Source organism: Schistocerca americana, chromosome 10 (genome assembly GCF_021461395.2).
Source record: "Schistocerca americana isolate TAMUIC-IGC-003095 chromosome 10, iqSchAmer2.1, whole genome shotgun sequence".
Lineage (NCBI taxonomy): Eukaryota > Metazoa > Arthropoda > Insecta > Orthoptera > Acrididae > Schistocerca > Schistocerca americana.
Genome location: NC_060128.1, coordinates 88,665,097 through 88,686,117, shown reverse-complemented (window position 1 = coordinate 88,686,117; position 21,021 = coordinate 88,665,097). Strand labels below are relative to the sequence as shown.

General features: G+C 44.3%; 1 protein-coding gene across 1 annotated transcript in view; it reads left to right on the top strand.

Annotated features, from left to right (window-relative positions):
* The window catches only part of LOC124552513 (multiple epidermal growth factor-like domains protein 11), a 159,153-nt gene that overhangs the window by 102,430 nt on the left and 35,702 nt on the right, over positions 1–21,021 (top strand). Inside the window, exons 6-7 of the mRNA XM_047126802.1 lie at positions 9,916–10,281; positions 14,754–15,082. Coding sequence (XP_046982758.1) covers positions 9,916–10,281; positions 14,754–15,082 — 695 coding nt within the window. The remainder of the gene's footprint in view (positions 1–9,915; positions 10,282–14,753; positions 15,083–21,021) is intronic.

The window sequence follows — 21,021 nt, the reverse complement described above, 5'->3', positions numbered from 1 at the left end:
GTGCAGACGAGCAGACGATATGGACAGCCAGTCTGTTGCTAAACCCTCCATTACGGGGAAGACTAATCTGATGAAGTGATAGAAGAAGAAACTGGAGTCGATATAGTCAAGATGGGAGATCCAGTGTTAGAATCAGAATTTAAAAGAGCTTTCGAAGACTTAAGATCGAAGAAGGCAGAAGATGTAATAACATTCCACCAGAATTTCTAAAATTGTTGTATGAGTGTCGCGATATAGGGCCTACCATTTGACATTCAGAAAAACCTCACACTCACAATTGCGAATATTACAAGAGCCGACAAGTGCGATAACATCGCACAATCAGCTTAAGAGCTTATGCATCCACATTGCTGACCATATAAAGGAGAATGGAAAAGGCAATTGAGGATGTGTTAGGTGACGATCAGTCTGGCTTTAGGAGAGATAAAGGCACCAGAGAGACAGTTTAGACGTTGCGGTTCAAAAAATTCAAATGGCTCTGAGCACTATGGGACTTAACTTCTAAGGTCATCAGTCCCCTAGAAATTAGAACTACTTAAACCTAACTCACCTAAGGACATCACACACATCCATGCCTGAGGCAGGATTCGAACCTGCGACCGTAGCGGTCGCGCGGTTCTAGACTGTAGCGCCTAGAACCACTCGGCCACCCCGTCCGGTCGACGTTGCGGTTGATCATGGAAAAAAAAAAAAACATTAAAAACATCAAGACACGTTCATAATATTTGTCGACCTGGAAAGAGCATTCATCAATGTCAAATGGTGCAAGATTTTCGAAACCCTGAGGAAAATAAAGGTAAGCTATAGACAAAGATGGATGATACGTACAAGAGCCAAGAGGGAACAAGAGTGGAAAACTAAGAACAAAGTGCTCGGATTAAAAAAGGTGTAAGACAGGGATGTAGTCTCGTTCCTTACTGTTCAATCTATACATCGAAAAACCAATGAAGGAAATAAAAGGAAGGTTCAAGAGTGGAATTAAAATTCATAGTGAAAGGATATCAGTGACAAGATTTGCTGATGACATTGCTACCCTCAATGGAAGTGAAGAATCGGATGAATCGGATGAATGGAATGTACAGTCTAATGAGTACAGAATATGAATTGAGAGTAGATCTGTGCTGGCGTAAGATGGCGCCAACACCATGCGCAAAGAGGTTGCAAGAAGATCGACAGAGGCCAACAACAGCCTCACAGGAAACGCGCCGCCAATGCCCTCTTGCCAGTATTTAAGGTCGCCACTGCGGAACGAAGGGCGAGTCTGTCGGACTGAGTAAGTTCCAGTTGTCATCAGCAGCAGCCCAGTGGGAATCGCTGTAGCAGTTAGCTTCGCCACTAACTCGGAGAAAGGCACCACGTAACAACCATAACAGTGTCCATAGCGGACTTTGTACTTTACCAGCAGTGAGACTGACATGCATTGTACATATGAGCATGTACCACAACGAATATCTTCAGTTAAGTAAACTTTCCATTCTTATGAATAAAGAACCCAGTTAACCTATGGTTGCAGTTTGTGCTATAGAATGAGCATACCGACCACCAAACAACATCCTGTCCTTGTTTCCATGGTACAGCTCTACACAGACAATGAGACAACATAAAAATATCGAAGCAATATGAAGCTAATGGAAAATGGCAAAAATTACCACACTGAGAAAGTTGACATCGGGATTAGCGATGATCAGGTAGATGAAGTCAAGGAGTTCTGATACCTAGGAAGCAAAATAACAGAGCAGGAAGGACATGGAACCGGCCGCTGTGGCCGAGCGGTTCTAGGAGCTTCAGTCCGGAACTGCGCTGCTGCTACGGTCGCAGGTTCAAATCCTGCCTTGGGCAAGGATGTGTGTGCTGTCCTTAGGTCAGTTAGGTTTAAGTAGTTCTAAATCTAGAACACTGATGACCTCAGATGTTAAGTCCCATAGTGATTAGAGTCATTTGAACCATTTGAAGGGCGCGAAAAGTATACTAGCCCTAGCGAAAAGGCCATTCCTGACCAAGAGAAATCTAGTAGTATCAAACATAGGCCTTAATTTGAGAAAGAAATATGTCTGGACCACAGTGTTAAGCTACTGAAATATAGACTGTGGGAAAACCAGAGATGAAGAGAATCGAAACGTTTGTGATGTGTTCCAGAAGAATGTTGAAAATTAGGTGGACTGATAAGGAATAGGGAGGTTCTCCAGAGAATCGGTGAGGAAAGGAATGTATGGAAAGCACTCACAAGGAGGGACAGGATGGTGGGACATTTGTTAAGATTTCAGGGAATAGCTACCATAGTACAAGATGGAGCTGTAGAGGGTGAAAACTATAGAGGAAAATAGAGAATGGAATACGTCCAGCAAATACTTGAGGATGTATGTTCCAATTACTGCTGTTAGATTGAAGAGGTTGGCACGGGGGAGGAAATCGTGACAAGCCGCATCAAACCAGTCAGAAGACTACGACTCAAAAACGTTCAGCAGTGTATGTGCACTGGGTATTCAGCAGTCGGTGGGTGATGACCATTGGGCCCGAGTGTGCTGGCCTAGATATGCAGACACTGGCGTTACTTATAGACTGAGGTGCACAGATTTTTCTACCTCAGCATTGTGGGTGGTGCCTGCTGGCTGACGTGGGATGGCAGGGAAGCAATGCAATGACCGGTAGCTGGACTGGGCAGGCTGAATCAGTGGGATTGCTAGGGAACCACTGACTGGAGAGCAGCTGTGGGCTGCCGGGGGCCTGGGCAGTCAGTCATTCATTGGTAATTCACATCCTGATGAGGGCTGTGGAGCTGAAAGCTGTGTCATGAATATGGTGTCGACTTCTGCAGGCTAGGGTTATTATATGAGTGAACTGTACTCATTATAACAGGCCATTCCTGTTGGGTTTAAATACTGACTGCGTCGTGTGGAAATGTCTTTAAGGGGCAAAGGCTCTTTAAGGCTCAAAAATCATGATAAGTTCAATTTTTACTTTTTTGCGTTTTCTGAATCTGCAGACTATTACCTTTTAATAGATATATAATTTATTCAATTCCGAAAACTACAACTATTTTTTTTGAAATGTGTTCTATATGGGCGTGACCCACTGTGGCGCTGTTAAACTGCTGTCAAATGGTGTTTTTATTAACGTCCGTGTTCATCAGGTACATTTTAGTGATGTGAGATAAAGTATGTGCTGTGGCTAACCTGTGATGGTTCAATATATATCGCTGGTGTGATTGTCGATTGTTTCATGTTTATTTACTCTGTCGTTATCTCGAAAATATTCGTAATTAATTCTGTTTCTTGAGTCTCTGTTTTGTTGAAGTATAATAATGAGTAAAAGTAAAGTTATTAGATATCCTCTGAAGGCTTTTAAGAAAAGGAGAAATGTTGGAAAGCCAAAGGTATGTGTTATTACTGTAAACAATAAAGACGATAACCAAGTGAGTGAACCTAACCTCTCAAGTACACCTGCCCATAGCAGTCAAAGTGGGAAAAGAAAATACTTCACAGAAGAAGCTTGGTTCAATGAGTGAAAACTATGAATGTTTTATGGGCGAATCGGATGTGAATGAAATATTTGATATGTCGGTTCTCAAAGGAATTTTTTCAAACTATGTAAGATGTATTCATTGTAGTGAAGTTGGTCTGGAACTCTCCATAATAAAGCACGTAGGACTTGCTATTGAAATACAACTGAAATGTGATAAGTGTTCATACATGACCACCTTTTGGAACAGTGTTGCAGTAACCGCAACTGAAGAAAATGGTAGCAAAATCTACGAACACAACAACGAGCGATGCTTGCTTTAGACAAGGAACGCCTTTGGGCTGCAGACAGGGCTGTAAAGAGTCTAGAAATACAAGCAAGGGTAAACAGGAGGAGGAACAAGAGGAAGCTGGAGAGGAGTTTGCAGAGGATGAAGATAATCCATCCTATGGACCTGGAATGCACTAAAAAGTTAATCCAATCTTTGTCGCTCGATTCCCAAAACTTTTATTTTCTCATACTAATTACATGTTTTCTAAGGATCTTCCAAACATATTCGTTTCAAACTTTCAGTAAATGTTACACAGTACCTTCTGCATAATTTAACACAGCCTTTTTCCAAAAAACTGTATATTTTTGAATATATAAATAAAAAATTGCAAAAAATGTTGTGAATTTTCATTACAATTGAAAAAAAATCATCTTTAATAACTGAACTAAAATTTTGTAAAATCCCTGTGTAAAGTTGTAGCCCATATTCCAATAAATAATCTGTAAAAAGTTCAACTTCCTACCTCAAATACTTTGTGAGGAAAGATGTAATTTATAAGCGTTATTTTAACATTGCAAGTATAGGGCGTTTCGGAGCCCCTTAATGACACCAGCGTTCTATGATGATGATGATCGGCTTGTGGGCTGCCCAACCATGCAGTCATCAGCACCCTTACAAAGTCCCAATTGTGGACACAGTCCAGTTTTGGACACAGTTATGAATTATGATGATGAAACGATGAGGACAGCACAAACACCCAGCCCTGGGCAGAGTAAATCCCCAGCTGAGCCGGCAATAGAAACCGGGACCCCATGGTCCAGAGGGAGCAATGCTAGCCACTAGATCATGAGCTGCGGATGCCAATGTTCTAGGTGAGGGTGTCTTTACGAGGATAGAGCTCGATATGAAAGTGGCCCAGCAGCCTGCAGTTGCTGCTTTGACAGCTCATTATCTGTGTCTGGCTGTGACTGCAGGCTGGGTACAACTATGGACTGTGAACATGTTTCATTCTGTTACATATGTTGTGTCAGTTCTGCATGGCCTTGATGAAGGACTATGTTCTACCAACTGAATGAAGTCTTCCAGTTCATCCACACACTGTTCACTAGCATCTTCAGATGAGAAACTACTGCTGAGCTTTCCACCACTCTTACACAGTTTAGTGAAAATATGAATAAACTTCTTTGAATTTGGTACAGCAGTACTGGTAAATCATTTAACATATGGTCTACAAGCAACAGTAGTATTTCTGTACTCAGAAACTGTAAATACGTGCATCACACTTAAATGATTCAGTAGTATTGGCCAGCGAATCACAGTCACAATCTCAGCTGAAAAATTCCATTACCCAAACTCAGCTGCAACTTCACAAATTGAACTCCAAAACAAATACACAACTGATAAAGCCATGGTAACTGTAACATCCACATGGGGCATGTAAACTTCCCTCTTTAACCAAGCATATCTCTCTAACCAATAATAAGTGGAAACATTATTTGGGATATTTTATTCGATTTAGTCTATATATCACCTCCTAAATTATTTCTATTCGCTCCAAAACACTCTGCATATAGGGTGTGTTAATATGACTGAAAAGAGCAGTCTCTCCACAAAATTGGCGATGAAAGGAACACACAGAAAATATTGACTTGAAAAGGGGACAGAAGTATAGGATATCTGTTGAGGCATCAGGGAATAACTTTCATGGCACAAGAAATTGTGGTAGAGGACAAAAATTACACTGCCTGACAAAAAATAGTTGAAGCACCCATAAGACATGGTCAGTTGTTACTGTACCTTTATACACCATTTACCTTTATACACCATTTACACACCATTGGCGGTTATGCAATTCTCTGTTATTTAGAGCTGTAATTAGGCCTGTTAGGATACACAAGGGATATGAACAGGGTCAAATGTTGAGTGATCACTGTGATAAACACTGATATGCTGTGTACACATTCGGAAATTGTGTTATCAGCACCCAACACAGATGGAGGAGGCCTAGTTGTGGGACTCCACTTGCCTAGCTGCTCTAATCATGCAATATCCAAAGTTGTGAGTCATTCCTATGTGATGGTGCCCCAATGTTGGACTGCATGGGAGTGTTAGGGTAGGCATACTTGTCGTCAAAGTTCTGGACGACCACACCAGATTACCACAAGGGACGATTGTCATATTGTGCACGAAACACATTGCAAAACCTTTGCATCTGCACATCCAAGGATAAGTAATGGATTCCTTGTGACATTCTGTACCAGCCCATACCATTGGTTGGAGACTAGCAGTCGGACTGGGGAATTACTGTTCCATGTGTATGCTTCTGTCAACATCATAACACATACGACTATGTCTGGAGCAGTGCTATGACCAGGAAGCATGGTGTGCTGATGACCGGCATGTTCAGCAATGAATTGTGGATCTGAATTATCCCAGGTGACAATCGTCGGCAAGTATGGCAGTGATCTGGGGAGGTCTCATTTTTCTAGTGTTTTGGAGAGACTCAGTGGTGTTACTCCATGCGTCATGGTCTGGTGAGCCACTGGGTATGATTCTGACTGAGGGAACTCTGATAGTGTAATGGCACGCTATAGGCATCCTTTGACCCCATATATTACTGTGAAATGACAGTATTGTGGTGTTGTCTGTGAACAAGGCCATACTTCCCCACAGATGGCACATGTTTCTGTGAATGGTCCATGTGATGTTGAGGTACTTCTGTGACCAGCGAGATGTTCAGAACTCTCTGTGATAGAGCTTGTACTGGGCTGTCTTGCATGTTCATCGGGCCCAGTACCAATATCCAGAACATCAAGGACCATTTACAACACCTATGGACCAGTTTGCTTCAGAAGAGGATACAGTGGCTTTATGACACACTACTTTACCACATGAGTGCACGCATACACCAGGCTAGTGGGGATGCAATGTCATACTGACGAGTTCTTTGCAAATTTCAGAATTTGTAATCAGTGAAACAATATCACATACTCTCTCAACCCGTAAAATTTCGTGTCGTTTCCTCCTCCCTTTCCAGGCACTTCTTGTGTCAAGCAGTGTAAATGAGAAGACAGATGTTGGTATACACTCGTAGGCCACAATATGACTATCGATATAAACCTATCCAGGCAATAGCAGCGTCACCTGGTGAGGAATGACTGCTAGTCAGACACATGTACGGTGCATCTAGTATCAATGAGTGTGCTGTCCTTGTGTAGACTGGGGAAGGCATGCAATTTATCTGACAGAGGGCAGATTGTGATGGCCTGGCATGAGCATTTTGGAGAATGGAAGATTTGTCGGGTATTTGAGGAGTGCTGTGATGAGTGTCTTCGACATGTGGTGAAGTGATGCTGAAACCCCATCCAGACATCACGGGGTTGGCTGGCCATCCCTCATTACAGATGTCTGACATCATAGGCTGGGCAGACTGGTAAAACAGGACAGACAGCAAATTGTGGCAGAACTAGTATCAGACTTTCATGCTAAGCATGAGTGAAACTGTGTCTGAAGACACATTGCACTCCAAACAATGGGCCTGCGCAGCCTATGACCCATGCATATGCCAATGTCAACACAAAGACATCGGCAACTGCAACTGAAATGGGCACATGACCATTGGCACTGGAAGGTGATGCAGTGGCAGATCATTGCACAGTCAGATGAACCCCAATACCTTCTTCATCATGCTGATGGGAGGGTACGAATCTGTCGTCTTCCAGGGGAACAACTCCTTGACACCTGTACTGTAAGGCTGAGACAAGCTGGCAGTGGCTCCAGTGCTCTGGCGAACATTCACACGGGCATCCACGAGTCCAGTGGAGCCCGTACAAGGCACCGTGATGGCCAAGGAGTATTGTACATTGTCTGCATACAATGTACACCCCTTCATGACAATCAGTGGCATTTTTCAACAAAATAATGCGCAATATTACAAGGCCAGGGGTGTTGTGGACAGGTCTGAGGAACACAGCGACAAGTTCCACTTTGTGTGCTGGCCCCCCCAACTGTCCAGATCTGAACCTGATCGATCACATCTGGGATGTGATTGAACGTGGTGTGAGAACTCATTGCAGTGCCTTCCAGGAATTTGCCAGAATTAGGTGTCTTGCGTGTGCAGATGTGATTCCAACTCCCTTCAGCGACCTACCAAGTACTCATTGCTTCCATGCCATGATGCGTCGCCACTGTTACCTGTGCCAGATGTGGACATACTGGCTATTGGTACGGTGGTCACAATGTTCTGGCTGATCAATGTATATTGAACAGACAACTGATATGTTCTGTAAGTGTTACTGTGAGATTACGAGTTTGCACAAGAGAGAAATTTGTCAAACCAATCAGAAGGCTGATGATAAAAAAAATATTATACAGGGCTATTACAAATGATTGAAGCGATTTCATAAATTCACTGTAGCTCCATTCATTGACATATGGTCACGACACACTACAGATACGTAGAAAAACTCGTAAAGTTTTGTTCGGCTGAAGCCGCACTTCAGGTTTCTGCCGCCAGAGCGCTCGAGAGCGCAGTGAGACAAAATGGCGACAGGAGCCGAGAAAGCGTATGTCGTGCTTGCAATGCACTCACATCAGTCAGTCATAACAGTGCAACGACTCTTCAGGGCGAAGTTCAACAAAGATCCACCAACTGCTAACTCCATTCGGCGATGGTATGCGCAGTTTAAAGCTTCTGGATGCCTCTGTAAGGGGAAATCAACGGGTCGGCCTGCAGTGAGCGAAGAAACGGTTGAACGCGTGCGGGCAAGTTTCACGCGTAGCCCGCGGAAGTCGACGAATAAAGCAAGCAGGGAGCTAAACGTACCAGAGCCGACGGTTTGGAAAATCTTACGGAAAAGGCTAAAGCAGAAGCCTTACCGTTTACAATTGCTACAAGCCCTGACACCCGATGACAAAGTCAAACGCTTTGAATTTTCGTCGCGGTTGCAACAGCTCATGGAAGAGGATGCGTTCAGTGCGAAACTTGTTTTCAGTGATGAAGCAACATTTTTTCTTGATGGTGAAGTGAACAGACACAACGTGCGAATTTCGGCGGTAGAGAATCCTCACGCATTCATGCAGCAAATTCGCAATTCACCAACAGGAGATTGGAAAACCGATGGATCGGTCGTGGTGGAGATCATGATCAGCAATTCATGTCATGGCCTCAACGCTCTCCCGACTTAGCCCCATGCGATTTCTTTCTGTGGGGTTATGTGAAAGATTCAGTGTTTAAACCTCCTCTACCAAGAAACGTGCCAGAACTGCGAGCTCGCATCAACAATGCCTTTGAACTCATTGATGGGGACATGCTGTGCCGAGTGTGGGAGGAACTTGATTATCGACTTGATGTCTGCCGAATCACTAAAGGGGCACATATCGAACATTTGTGAATGCCTAAAAAAACCTTTTGAGTTTTTGTATGTGTGTGCAAAGCATTGTGAAAATATCTCAAATAATAAAGTTATTGTAGAGCTGTGAAATCGCTTTAATCATTTGTAATAACCCTGTATGTAGATAGAAAGAGGGAATGAGGTCTACGACTGTAGTTGGTAAGACTATGTAAATGGTAGCACAAAGTTCTGGTTCAGGGACAGGAACTCTTCTCGGGATAGGATTTGGTGGTTGTGGGAGAATAGAGATGTTGATAAACATGACAGTGACCCAAGGTTGGAAAGAATTGAGGGAAAAATTCGGGTTTGGTCTTCAAGTTAAAACTGATGTAAATATGAAAGACTCTGACGTTGATACCATAGGTGTTATGATATCGTGAGAAAGTTGGTGGTAGTAATTATGTAATAAATTTAGTTGGTATAACCAGTTCCATGTTAGTTTATTATGGAAGGATGGTGAAATGGAAAAGATACAGAGACAGTGACTGTGGGGACAATTTCCTGTAGAATTGTGGGAAGTGCATGGGTAGGATATAACAGAAATGTCTGGGTGCTGAAAGTAATTTGGCGTCTGAATTTAGGAAGGATGTGAGATAATGAACCCTTAACCCATCTTTAATATAGTGGGCTAGGGCTATAAATGCTAATATGGGTAAAAATCAACATGGGTTATTAGGTCAGAAAGGGAGAACCTGTCTGAGCTATTTAAAGATAAAATGCACAGTGTTCAGACGCTGGTGCATTAGTGACCCAGAATTAAAAACACTTGACCATCCCAATTTTCCTGCACAGGTATGTGTTCGACAAGCAGACGGAGACCGAGTACATCTGCCGTCCGACATGCAAAGTCGAGTGTAAGAATGGGAAGTGTGTGGCACCCAACACGTGCGCCTGCCTCGAGGGCTACGAGTTGACCACCAGCACCACCTGCAGCCCCATCTGCCAGCACGTGTGCTCACATGGCGACTGTGTGGCGCCGGACATGTGCCGCTGTCACCCGGGCTACCAGCTGGACCTTCAGGACGCGACCAACTCTACGTGTGTGCCCATGTGCCGGTTGGCCTGCATCAATGGCCATTGCACAGCTCCGGACACATGCAGCTGCTTTGATGGCTATGTGGGTCCCATGCCATCCAACAGTAGCCTGGAGTCTAGCAGGTAACATCATCATATGTAAATATATTTCATTGGGTTGGGTTGGAGGTCGACAGTCCCAGTAAAAGATAATCCTACTTCAGAAAATTATTTACTTGTTCCATAGATCATTTGAACGATTCTTTTGTGGAAATGTGTAACGAATCACTTCACAGGATATGTACACATGATTGGTGTTAACTTTAATGAGAACATTAGTTTTTAATCCTCCTCTTTTAGCTGTACTTAAAAACAAAGTTTTTTTTACAGTTTACCAATTTCTTTAGAAATCGGTCCCTGGAATAGAAATGATTTTAGGTTAGATTTAAAATTTGCTTTGTTACCTGTCAGGCACTTTATTTTATTGGACAAATGATCAATGATTTTTGTTCCTTTGTATGTAATGCCTTCGTGAGCCACTGACAGCTTGAGTAATGGGTAATAATTCTCACTTTTCCTCTCTAGCGTTGTTGGTCTGGACATCACCGTTGTTCTCAAATTATTATTATTTATGACGAGTTTCATAAGCAAATATACCTGTATGTACTGTGACGCACGCGCCTTGAAGAGGTGCCTAAGTGACGTCTTTACAGGGTGTTACAAAAAGGTACGGCCAAACTTTCAGGAAACATTCCTCATACACTAATAAAGAAAAGATGTTATGTGGACATGTGTCCGGAAACGCTTAACTTCCATGTTAGAGCTCATTTTAGTTTCGTCAGTACGTACTGTACTTCCTCGATTCACCGCCAGTTGGCCCAATTGAAGGAAGCTAATGTTGACTTCGGTGCTTGTGTTGACATGCGACTCATTGCTCTACAGTACTAGCATCAAGCACATCAGTACGTAGCATTAACAGGTTAGTGTTCATCACGGACGTGTTTACAAATGCGGAGATAGCAGATGCCCATTTGATATATGGATTAGCACGGGGCAATAGCCGTGGAGCGGTAGGTTTGTATCGAGACAGATTTCCAGAACGAAGGTGTCCCGACAGGAAGATGTTTGAAGCAATTGATCGGCGTCTTAGGGAGCACGGAACATTCCAGCCTATGACTCGCGACTGGGGAAGACCTGCAATGGACGAGGCAATTCTTCGTGCAGTTGACAATAACCCTAATGTCAGCGTCAGAGAAGTTGCTGCTGTACAAGGTAACGTTGACCACGTCACTGTATGGAGAGTGCTACGGGAGAACCAGTTGTTTCCGTACCATGTACAGCGTGAGCAGACACCATCAGCAGCTGATTGGCCTCCACGGTACACTTCTGCGAATGGTTCATGCAACAATGTGTCAATCCTCATTTCAGTGGAAATGTTCTCTTTATGGATGAGGCTTCATTCCAACGTGATCAAATTGTAAATTTTCACAATCAACGTGTGTGGGCTGACGAGAATCCGCACGCAATTGTGCAATCGCGTCATCGACACAGATTTTCTGTGAACGTTTGGGCAGGCATTGTTGGTGATGTCTTGATTGGGCCCCATGTTCTTCCACCTACGCTCAATGGAGCACGTTATCACGATTTCATACGGGATATTCTACCTGTGCTGCTAGAACATGTGCCTTTACAAGTACGACACAACATGTGGTTCATGCACAATGGAGGTCCTGCACATTTCAGTCGAAGTGTTCTTACGCTTCTCAACAACAGATTCGGTGACCGATGGATTGGTAGAGACGGACCAATTCCATGGCCTCCACGCTCTCCTGACCTCAACCCTCTTGACTTTCATTTATGGGCGCATTTGAAAGCTCTTGTCTACGCAACCCCGGTACCAAATGTAGAGACTCTTCGTGCTCGTATTGTGGACGGCTGTGATACAATACGCCATTCTCCAGGGTTGCATCAGCGCATCAGGGATTCCATGCGACGGAGGGTGGATGCATGTATCCTCGCTAACGGAGGACATTTTGAACATTTCCTGTAACAAAGTGCTTGAAGTCACGCTGGTACGTTCTGTTGCTGTGTGTTTCCATTCCATGAGTAATGTGATTTGAAGACAAGCAATAAAATGAGCTCTAACATGGAAAGTGAGCGTTTCCGGACACATGTCCACATAACATATTTTCTTTCCTTGTGTGTGAGGAATGTTTCCTGAAAGTTTGGCTGTACCTTTTTGTAACACCCTGTAGATGAACACCACATATTATTCTTACTTACTGCTGACTTTCGTGCAATCAACAGTTTCTTTCTAACTAGTTGGAGAACCTTTTAATAATTCTTTGGCATTTACAATATCTTCTGTTTCTTTCTCTCCAATGAGATTAATTATAACACTAGCATCATCTGCATAAAGTTCTGATGAAGCTTGTTGAATGTTATGATGAAGGTCATTCACATATATAAGAAATAGAGGACCCAAATTGAACCTTATGAGACCCTCTTTGTGGTTTCTTCCGAGGCATTGAAATTTTCTACCCTTCCGACATTGTTTGAATTGTCAGTCGGGAAGACTCAGCACATCCAGGAGCACCTCCAAATATGTCCAACTTGCTTTGGACGAAACGTCGAGGATTGAAGAGTTCCAAGGACCACAGCCATACAACCCAAAAAATTCTCTGCATTGTGTGAATTATTCAGAACAACTTTTTTGTAGTCTGTTTGTTAAATGTGATTCGACACAACTGTGTATAAAACCGTCAGTTCCATAAAACTGGAGTTTGCTGAGTAACTTGATCTTCATAATCAAACACCTTGGAAGGATCAGAAAAATAGCAACAGGCAATATTTTACTATTTAAAGCTTGTACTATTTAACAAGTGAATGTACAAATAGTATTCTCAGTTGAGCGACCTATCTGGAATTCAAACTGTGATATGCTAAGTAAATTGTTTCCACGTAAGAGTGAGACTACTGTTGAATACATTACTTTTTCGGATATTTCCGAAAAACAAATCAATAAGGAAATTGGAAATAATTACTTAAGTTTGTATTGTCATCTTTCTTATGAATAGGTCTAACAGTTGCATATTTTAAGCTTTCTGGGAAAATTCCTTGTGCCAGTGATGCATTACATATATCAGTCAGGACAGTACCTATTAGGTTGGAAAGTTCAGAATTCTGTTTGAAAGTACACCAACCGGCACATCAGCTTTTGTTTCTTGGAACCTTCAGAATTCTATTAATTTCAATGAAGCGTGTTGGTGATATTTCTGGTTGCTTAAAGTATTATGGAATGACATTATAATATAGTTTTTTGATTCTTTAACTGAACCATTTAATTCTAAGTTAATGTGCATGCCAACATGAGCTCTGAGTTTGACTCATCTCCTAGATCAGGGATAAACAATGGCATAACCATTCTCCTCAAATATGATTTACCTGTCTTTCCTTTGACACCAGGCAATTAACAGCCCTATCTTTCAACAAAGAGGATACCAATGATGATGATGTTGGATTTGAGGGCATGCAACAACATGGTCATCGGCACCTCTGCTGGATACTGACATGTGTATCATGTGACTAGGACTTGAGTGTAGAAAAATATTTAAAGTTTTGTTTTTGTCAGGAATCCTGTTCAAGCTGTTACTAAGGATATTTTCGAATAGTGCTGGGGGATTGACTTTTAATGTTTACCAGAACAAATGCATAGTATCAACAGTTTATCCATCTGCCTTAAATACAAGATCTAAACAAGATTCAATTCTGTTTTAGCTTCTACATACGGAATTACCCATACAAAATCACATTTATATCATATGCCTGTATTCATGCCTGAACAACACTTGTATGATTACATATAAGAGTATATATATATATATATATATATATATATATATATATATATATATATATATAGAGAGAGAGAGAGAGAGAGAGAGAGAGAGAGAGAGAGAGAGAGAGTGTTCCATGATGGCTCCATAATGTTTCGAAGAATTCAACTAAACACATAATCTCTAATGTGGAAAAGAATACTCGTGGGGAATGCATTAGTTTTACAGCACTGTTAAGAGCAGAGGGATTGTGCAAAGTTAGTAGCATGTAAGAATTAGGTCATGTGCTTCACGCTGTTTACATTTTACCATGTGTATGAATTAGGTACTTTTCTATATTCCACAATCTAGCAGTTAAGGTATAATGTTGATCTTGACACAAATTATCATGACTTGATGCATGTCCTGCAATTAATGTCTTTTTTTTACCTGGTGGTGATCTGCTGTTTGACAGATTGACTGTTTTTAAGATACTGAGGTACAACTATTATGAAAATCATGATTTTCAAAAATATTGATTGGCTGTAATCCATAGTTTCCTTAAAATAATATTGATACTGTGGAATCCATCGTTTTTTGCACTGTTTGGTTGCCAGGTTGCAGTTATAATGTTTCAGTGATGGTAGTGTACACAGGGATGGAGAGGAAAGGATATATCTCATTCCTATTTGAAACAAATGTATGGTTTCTGTAAATAAGTCACTAGACAACTCTAGGCAATTACCTAGTAGCCTGTAGGTCATTGAGCGACATATCCCACCACTTCAGATATCTTTACAGCAATACCTCCATCAGCCCAGAAGCCAGTGGGGAAGCCTTCAACAACACCTGCCTGCCCATCTGCAACTCTGAATGTCTCAATGCCACGTGTGTGCTGCCTGACACATGTGAGTGCCTGGATGGCTATGAGCTGGACCCTGAAGACGCCACCAACTCCACGTGTCGTCCAATGTGCGAGGCCACTTGTGTCAACGCCAACTGCACAGCGACCAACACATGCTCCTGCCTGGAGGGGTTCCAGATGGACCCTAACGACCCGTCCAACAGTACCTGCAGACCCCTCAGCCAGTCGCTAGCGCTCTGTTCAGGGGAAACATGCCACAGTTCTGGTAAAGTACTACAGTTATTGCTTCTTATATTTGACAAGTGAATTAGATTCGCTGAAATGACATGAATACTTAGGGAATAGCAGAGCACTTATGTGACTGGATTGGAGAGTTAGTAGTAGCAGATAGAACACAGTATGTCGTTATTAATGGAAAGAAATTTTCAGACATGGAAAGGACTTCAGGTGTACTGCAAGGGAGTGTTATCTGTTATAAGGGTGTCCCAGAAATGTTGCAGCCAACTTCTAAGGGAGGTGGGGAACACCAAAGTTTGAGCATTGCACAGCAACCCATGGCCACAAATGTCAGAGTTAAGTGGTAGCAGACGTTGAAGATCGAAAAGGAAAATAGTGATGTGTTAGAAACTTTTATTGGACATAATGAGTATGCTTGGTGTTCAGCATGAAAACAGGTCAAATGTTACAACAGATGCTCAATGTCTGCACAATCGGATACTATGCATACCTGACACCAATAGGGCACTGACTGCTGGACATGCTCAAACACACTGGGAGTTTTTTTGCTTGTAGCAGCTGGGCAGACGATTCTTGTGAGAAATCCATTTTACATGCCACCAGATCAAGATACATGATAGATTTCATGGTTCCTCACAGAAAGAAGCTGAGGCTGCATAAATCCAGTGAGTGGGGGTGGGTGGCAGGGAACTAGTCCACCACAACTAATCCACCGATACAGGAATAACCTGTTCAAATGCTTGTGAAAGAGAGTCCAAAATGGTATGTATCACAAACCTGGTGGGACTGAGATGTATATCTCAAAAAATGGTTCAAATGGCTCTGAGCACTATGGGGCTCAACTTCTGAGGTCATCAGTCCACTAGAACTTAGAACTACTTAAACCTAACTAACCTAAGGACATCACACACATCCATGCCTGAGGCCAGATTCGAATCTGCGATCGTAGCGGTTGTGTGGTTCCAGACCGTAGCTCCTAGAACCGCTTAGCCACTCCAGCCGGCATGTATATCTCAATGCAAGAATCATCAGCACAGCAGCTCCAATCAAAGAAACTCCTGGAAGGTTTGAGCATGTCTGGTAGTCAATTATCCGTTGGTGTCAGGCATACAAGTTGTCCTGTGGTACAAACTTAGAGCTTCTGTTGTAACATTAGAGATGTATTCATGTCATACACCATGTGTACTATTATATACAACAAATATTTCAAATGCATCACTCTTTTGTTGAGCGAGAAAACTTTCGTGGTTGCGTTTTCCTCCATCCACTATGCAGTGTCATTTTCTGGGCCAACGATGACCATGGAATTCTTTGCGCCTCATATCCAGCACGGTAGCCAGTCCTTTGTGGTGGGGCCGCCATGTGTTCTGTTGGTTGTCGCCCTGTGACTACACAGGGATCGCTTTGCTGGATCCTGCGCCATTAACTCCCCACGTAAGCCAAGGGGTAGATGCCTGTCATCCTGGGGCATCAGACCTCCCGGCAATGGCCATCCTGCCAGGTGGCCTATGCTGCGGCTGGGTGGCGCCCGTGGTGAGGGCCCCTAGTCGGAGTTGGTGGCATCAGAGCAGATGACACGCAATGAAGTGTACCACGCCATCAATTGCTGGTGATCAAACACCAACAGTCTTTAAGCGTTCCAAGTCTCAGTGCAATGCAAGGAAGTATGATCCTAAATCGTTCCCCTCCCCGGCCACATCATGGGAGGAATGCCAGGCTAAGGATGGCAGCAAACTTTATTCGCCCTGGTACCTTGTATGTACAAGAGCTGATGGGGACTTCTTTGATGAAGCCTTAGCTTATTGTAGAGCATTTAGAGGACAAGTTTTGGGAGGTGAAGGGATTGTCCAAAATGCGGTCAGGGTCAGTATTGTTAAAAACGGCGTCTTCTGCCAAGTCAAGGGCATTACTTGCCTGTGACAAGCTGTGGAATGTTTCCATTACCATCACACCTCATTAGAGTTTGAATATGGTCTACAGTATTATATTCCACAGGGACTTACTTTTGCAGTCTGACAACAACAAGCTGTTCAGAGTGACAAGGAGTTCATTTCGTCTGGTGCGTCCATCGGGGTCCAAGGGATAATCGGGTTGCTACTGGTGCCTCACCAGATGGCAGGATTTTACAGTGAGAAAGGAAAATCATGGAATACAAGACCCTGGACCGACTGACTTACACTGAAGCTAAGAGGAAATTTGAGCACCTAAATCCTGTGGCTATTACCACCTCTTACGCCACCGTGCTGGCCGTGGTGGCCGAGAGGTTCTAGGCGCTTCAGTCCAGAACCGCATGACTGCTACAGTCGCAGGTTCGAATCCTGCCTCGGGCATGGATGTGTGTGATGTCCTTAGGTTAGTTAGGTTTAAGTAGTTCTAAGTTCTAGGGGACTGATGACACCAGGTGTCAAGTCCCATAGTGCTCAGCGCCATTTGAACCATCTTATGCCACCACTACAAGAACAAATGGTTCAAATGGCTCTGAGCACTATGGGACTCAACTGCTGAGGTCATTAGTCCCCTAGAACTTAGAACTAGTTAAACCTAACTAACCTAAGGACATCACACACATCCATGCCCGAGGCAGGATTCGAACCTGCGACCGTAGCGGTCTCGCGGTTCCAGACGGCAGCGCCAGAACCGCGCGGCCACTTCGGCCGGCACTACAAGAACAGTTGTAACCCCATCAGTTCCATGAATTCCAGCCAGCTCTCAGAGCCAGAAGACTACACCTGCCCCCTTGATGGTGGGGGGCACTTCGCTCCCTGTTGCTCTCACACCACCTACCTCAGGAGAATCAGAGAATCGTAAGTCTTCTTCAGCTCCTCTCGCTAGGAAGGGGTCCCTTGGGTCACTGCCTTCCCAGATCTCTGCTAGTGGGAAATATGACACCTGCCGGTGGCTGAAGTGCCCAAAAACAGATGGTCATAGGGCTTCATGATCATCTGCAGTCCCAGAGACTGAATCACTCAAGCCCTCTCAGCCAGAAAAACCCAAGGATCAGAGAGAGAAATCCAGAAAGAAGACCCCCAAGGCCAAGGGAATTGCAGTGGCACCCACACCACCACTGCCTACAAGCTCTGTGTCTGAGGATGAGGTGAAGATTCTGGCATCTGCTTAGGACTTAAATCTCGCCAGACCCTCGCACACATTGGATATAGCCTGTTCAGGAAATAAGTCGGTGGCAGCAGGTGGTCCAGAGGCGTAAACTGCCTCATTGAATGTTTCATGCCTTCCCAGTCTCATGATCAAGTCATGCTCCAGTGGAATTGCACGTTTTTTTCCACCGCCTGTCTGAGCTACGGCAACTGTTAAGCTTTACACCTGCTTTCTGCGGTGCCCTCCAGAAAACCTGGTTCCTAGCAATGCGAACCCCTGCCCTTCGCGGCTATAGGGGATATTATAAGAACTGTAGCGAATATAATAGAGTGTCAGATGGAGTTTGCGTTTATGTCCTGAACCTGTGCCCCTTCAAACTCCTCTTGAAACTGTGGCTGTCAAGATATGGACGACGAAGGAAATGACTGTCTGCGATGTATACCTCTCTCCATATGGTACGGTACCCCTGAACATATTGGCTGCACTGACTGATCAACTCCCTAAATCTTTCCTACTTTTGGGAGATTTTAACGCCCATAACCCCTTGTGGGGTAGCACCACGCTTACTAGCCGTGGCAGAGATGTCGAAAATTTACTGTCCCAATTCCACCTCCACCTCTGCCTCTTAAATACTGGGGCTGCCACACATTTTAGTGTGGCTCATGGTAGTTACTCGGCCATCGATTTATCAATTTGTTGGAGAGAACATGACGACCTATGTGGCAGTGACCACTTCCCCATCTTCCTTTCACTCCTTTGGCATCATGACGTCGGACGCCTACCCAGATAGGCTTTAAACAAGGCAGACTGGGTAGCCTTCACCTCTGCTGTCACCGTTGAATCTCCCCCACGTGGTGCCTCGATGTTGTGATTGAGCAGGTCACTACGATAATTTCTGCGGCGGAAAATGCGATCCCTCGTTCTCTAGGCTGGCCCCGGCGAAAGACAGTCCCTTGGTGGTCGCTGGAAGTCGCTGAGGCAATTAAAGAGCGTGGGCGAGCTCTACAGCGACATAAGAGGCACCGTTCCCTAGAGCACCTAATAACCTTTAAGCAGCTCCGTGCCTGAGTTCGCCTGCTTATAAAACGACGGAAGCAGGAGTGTTGGGAGAGGTATGAGTCGACCATTGGGTGCCATACGCCACCTTCCCAAATCTGGACGAAGATCAGACATATTTTTGGGTACCAGACCCCAACAGGTGTCCCTGGCGCTAACATCAATGGCATCTCTCCACCGAGGCAAACGCGATTGCTGAGCACTTTGCTGAGCACTATGATCTAGCCTCTGTGTCGAAGAACTACCCCCCAGGCTTTCGCACCCTCAAATGGCGGATGGAGAGGAATGTCCTCTCGTTCATTATACACCGCAGTCAACTCTATAACGCCCCATTTACAGAGTGGGAGACCCTCAGTGCAATTGCACACTGCCCTAACACAGCTTCTAGGCAAGATCCGATCCACACTCAGATGATTAAACATCTCTCGTCTGACTACAGGTGATATGTCCTTGTCTTCATCAACTGGATCTGGTGTGATGGCGTCTTTCCATCGCAATGGCAGGAGAGCACCATCATTCTGGTGCTAAAACATGGTAAAAATCCGCTTGATGTGGATAGCTATCGGACCATCAGCCACAACAACTTTCTCTGTAAACTGCTGAAATGTATGGTGTGTCAGTGGTTGGGCTGGCTCCTGGAGTCACGTGGCCTACTGGCTCCATGTCTGGACAGCTTCTGGCCAGGTTTGCTCTACCACTGATATCCTTGCCACATTGTAGGAGTGGGGTCTCTGGGGACTGCTCCCGATTTTTATCCAAAACTTCCTGCTGTTCCATACTTTCCATGTACGAGTTGGAGCTATCCATAGTTGCCCCCGTATTCAGGAGAATGGCTTTCTGTGGGGCTCTGTATTGAGTGTATCTCTATTTTAAGTGGCTATTAATGGCCTAGCAGCAGCTGTAGGGCCGTCGGTCTCCCTTCTCTGTATGTGGATTTCTGCATTCTGTATCGCTCCTCCAGTACTGGTGTTGTTTAGCGGTGCCTACAGGGAGCCATTCACAAGGCGCAGTCATGGGCTCTAGCCCACAGCTTCCAGTTCTCAACCACAATGTCACATGTCATGCACTTCTGTCGGCGTTGTACCATTCATCCAGAACCTGAGCTTTAATGACGATTCGCTCACTGTAGTTCAGACATATCGATTATTAGGACTGGTTTTCAACTTCCGATTGACTTGGTTATGCCGGCCAGTGTGGCCGTGCAGTTCTAGGCGCTTCAGTCTGGAACCGCGTGACCGCTATGGTCGCAGGTTCGAATCCTGCTTCGGGCATGGACGTTTGTGAAGTCCTTAGTTTAGTTAGGTTTAAGTAGTTCTAAGTTCTAGGGGACTGATGACCACCAATGTTAAGTCCCATAGTGCTCAGAGCCTTTGAACCTTTGACTTGGCTATGTCACCTTCGTGAGCTTAAGCGAGAGTGCTGAAAATGCCTCAATGCTCTCCGCTACCTGAGCAACACCAACTGGGGTCCAGATCGCTCTACGCTGCTGCAGCTCTACATAGCCCTTTTTCAATCCCACCTTGACTATGAGAGTCTGGTTTACGGTTCGGCGGCACCCTCAGCGTTGCCTTTACTCGACCCAGTGCACCACTGTAGCGTTCGCCTAGTGACAGAACTTTTAGAACGAGTCCGGTGACCAGTGTCCTGGTGGAAGCTGGAGTCCCTCCATTGCAGATCCGACGTGTACAACTGCTCGCCAGTTATGATGTACACATTCGTAGTTCTCCTGAGCATCCCAATTACAGTCTTTTCCCACCCGCAGCAGTTCATCTTCTGCATCGGTGCCGGCCGCGGTGGTCTAGCGGTTCTAGGCGC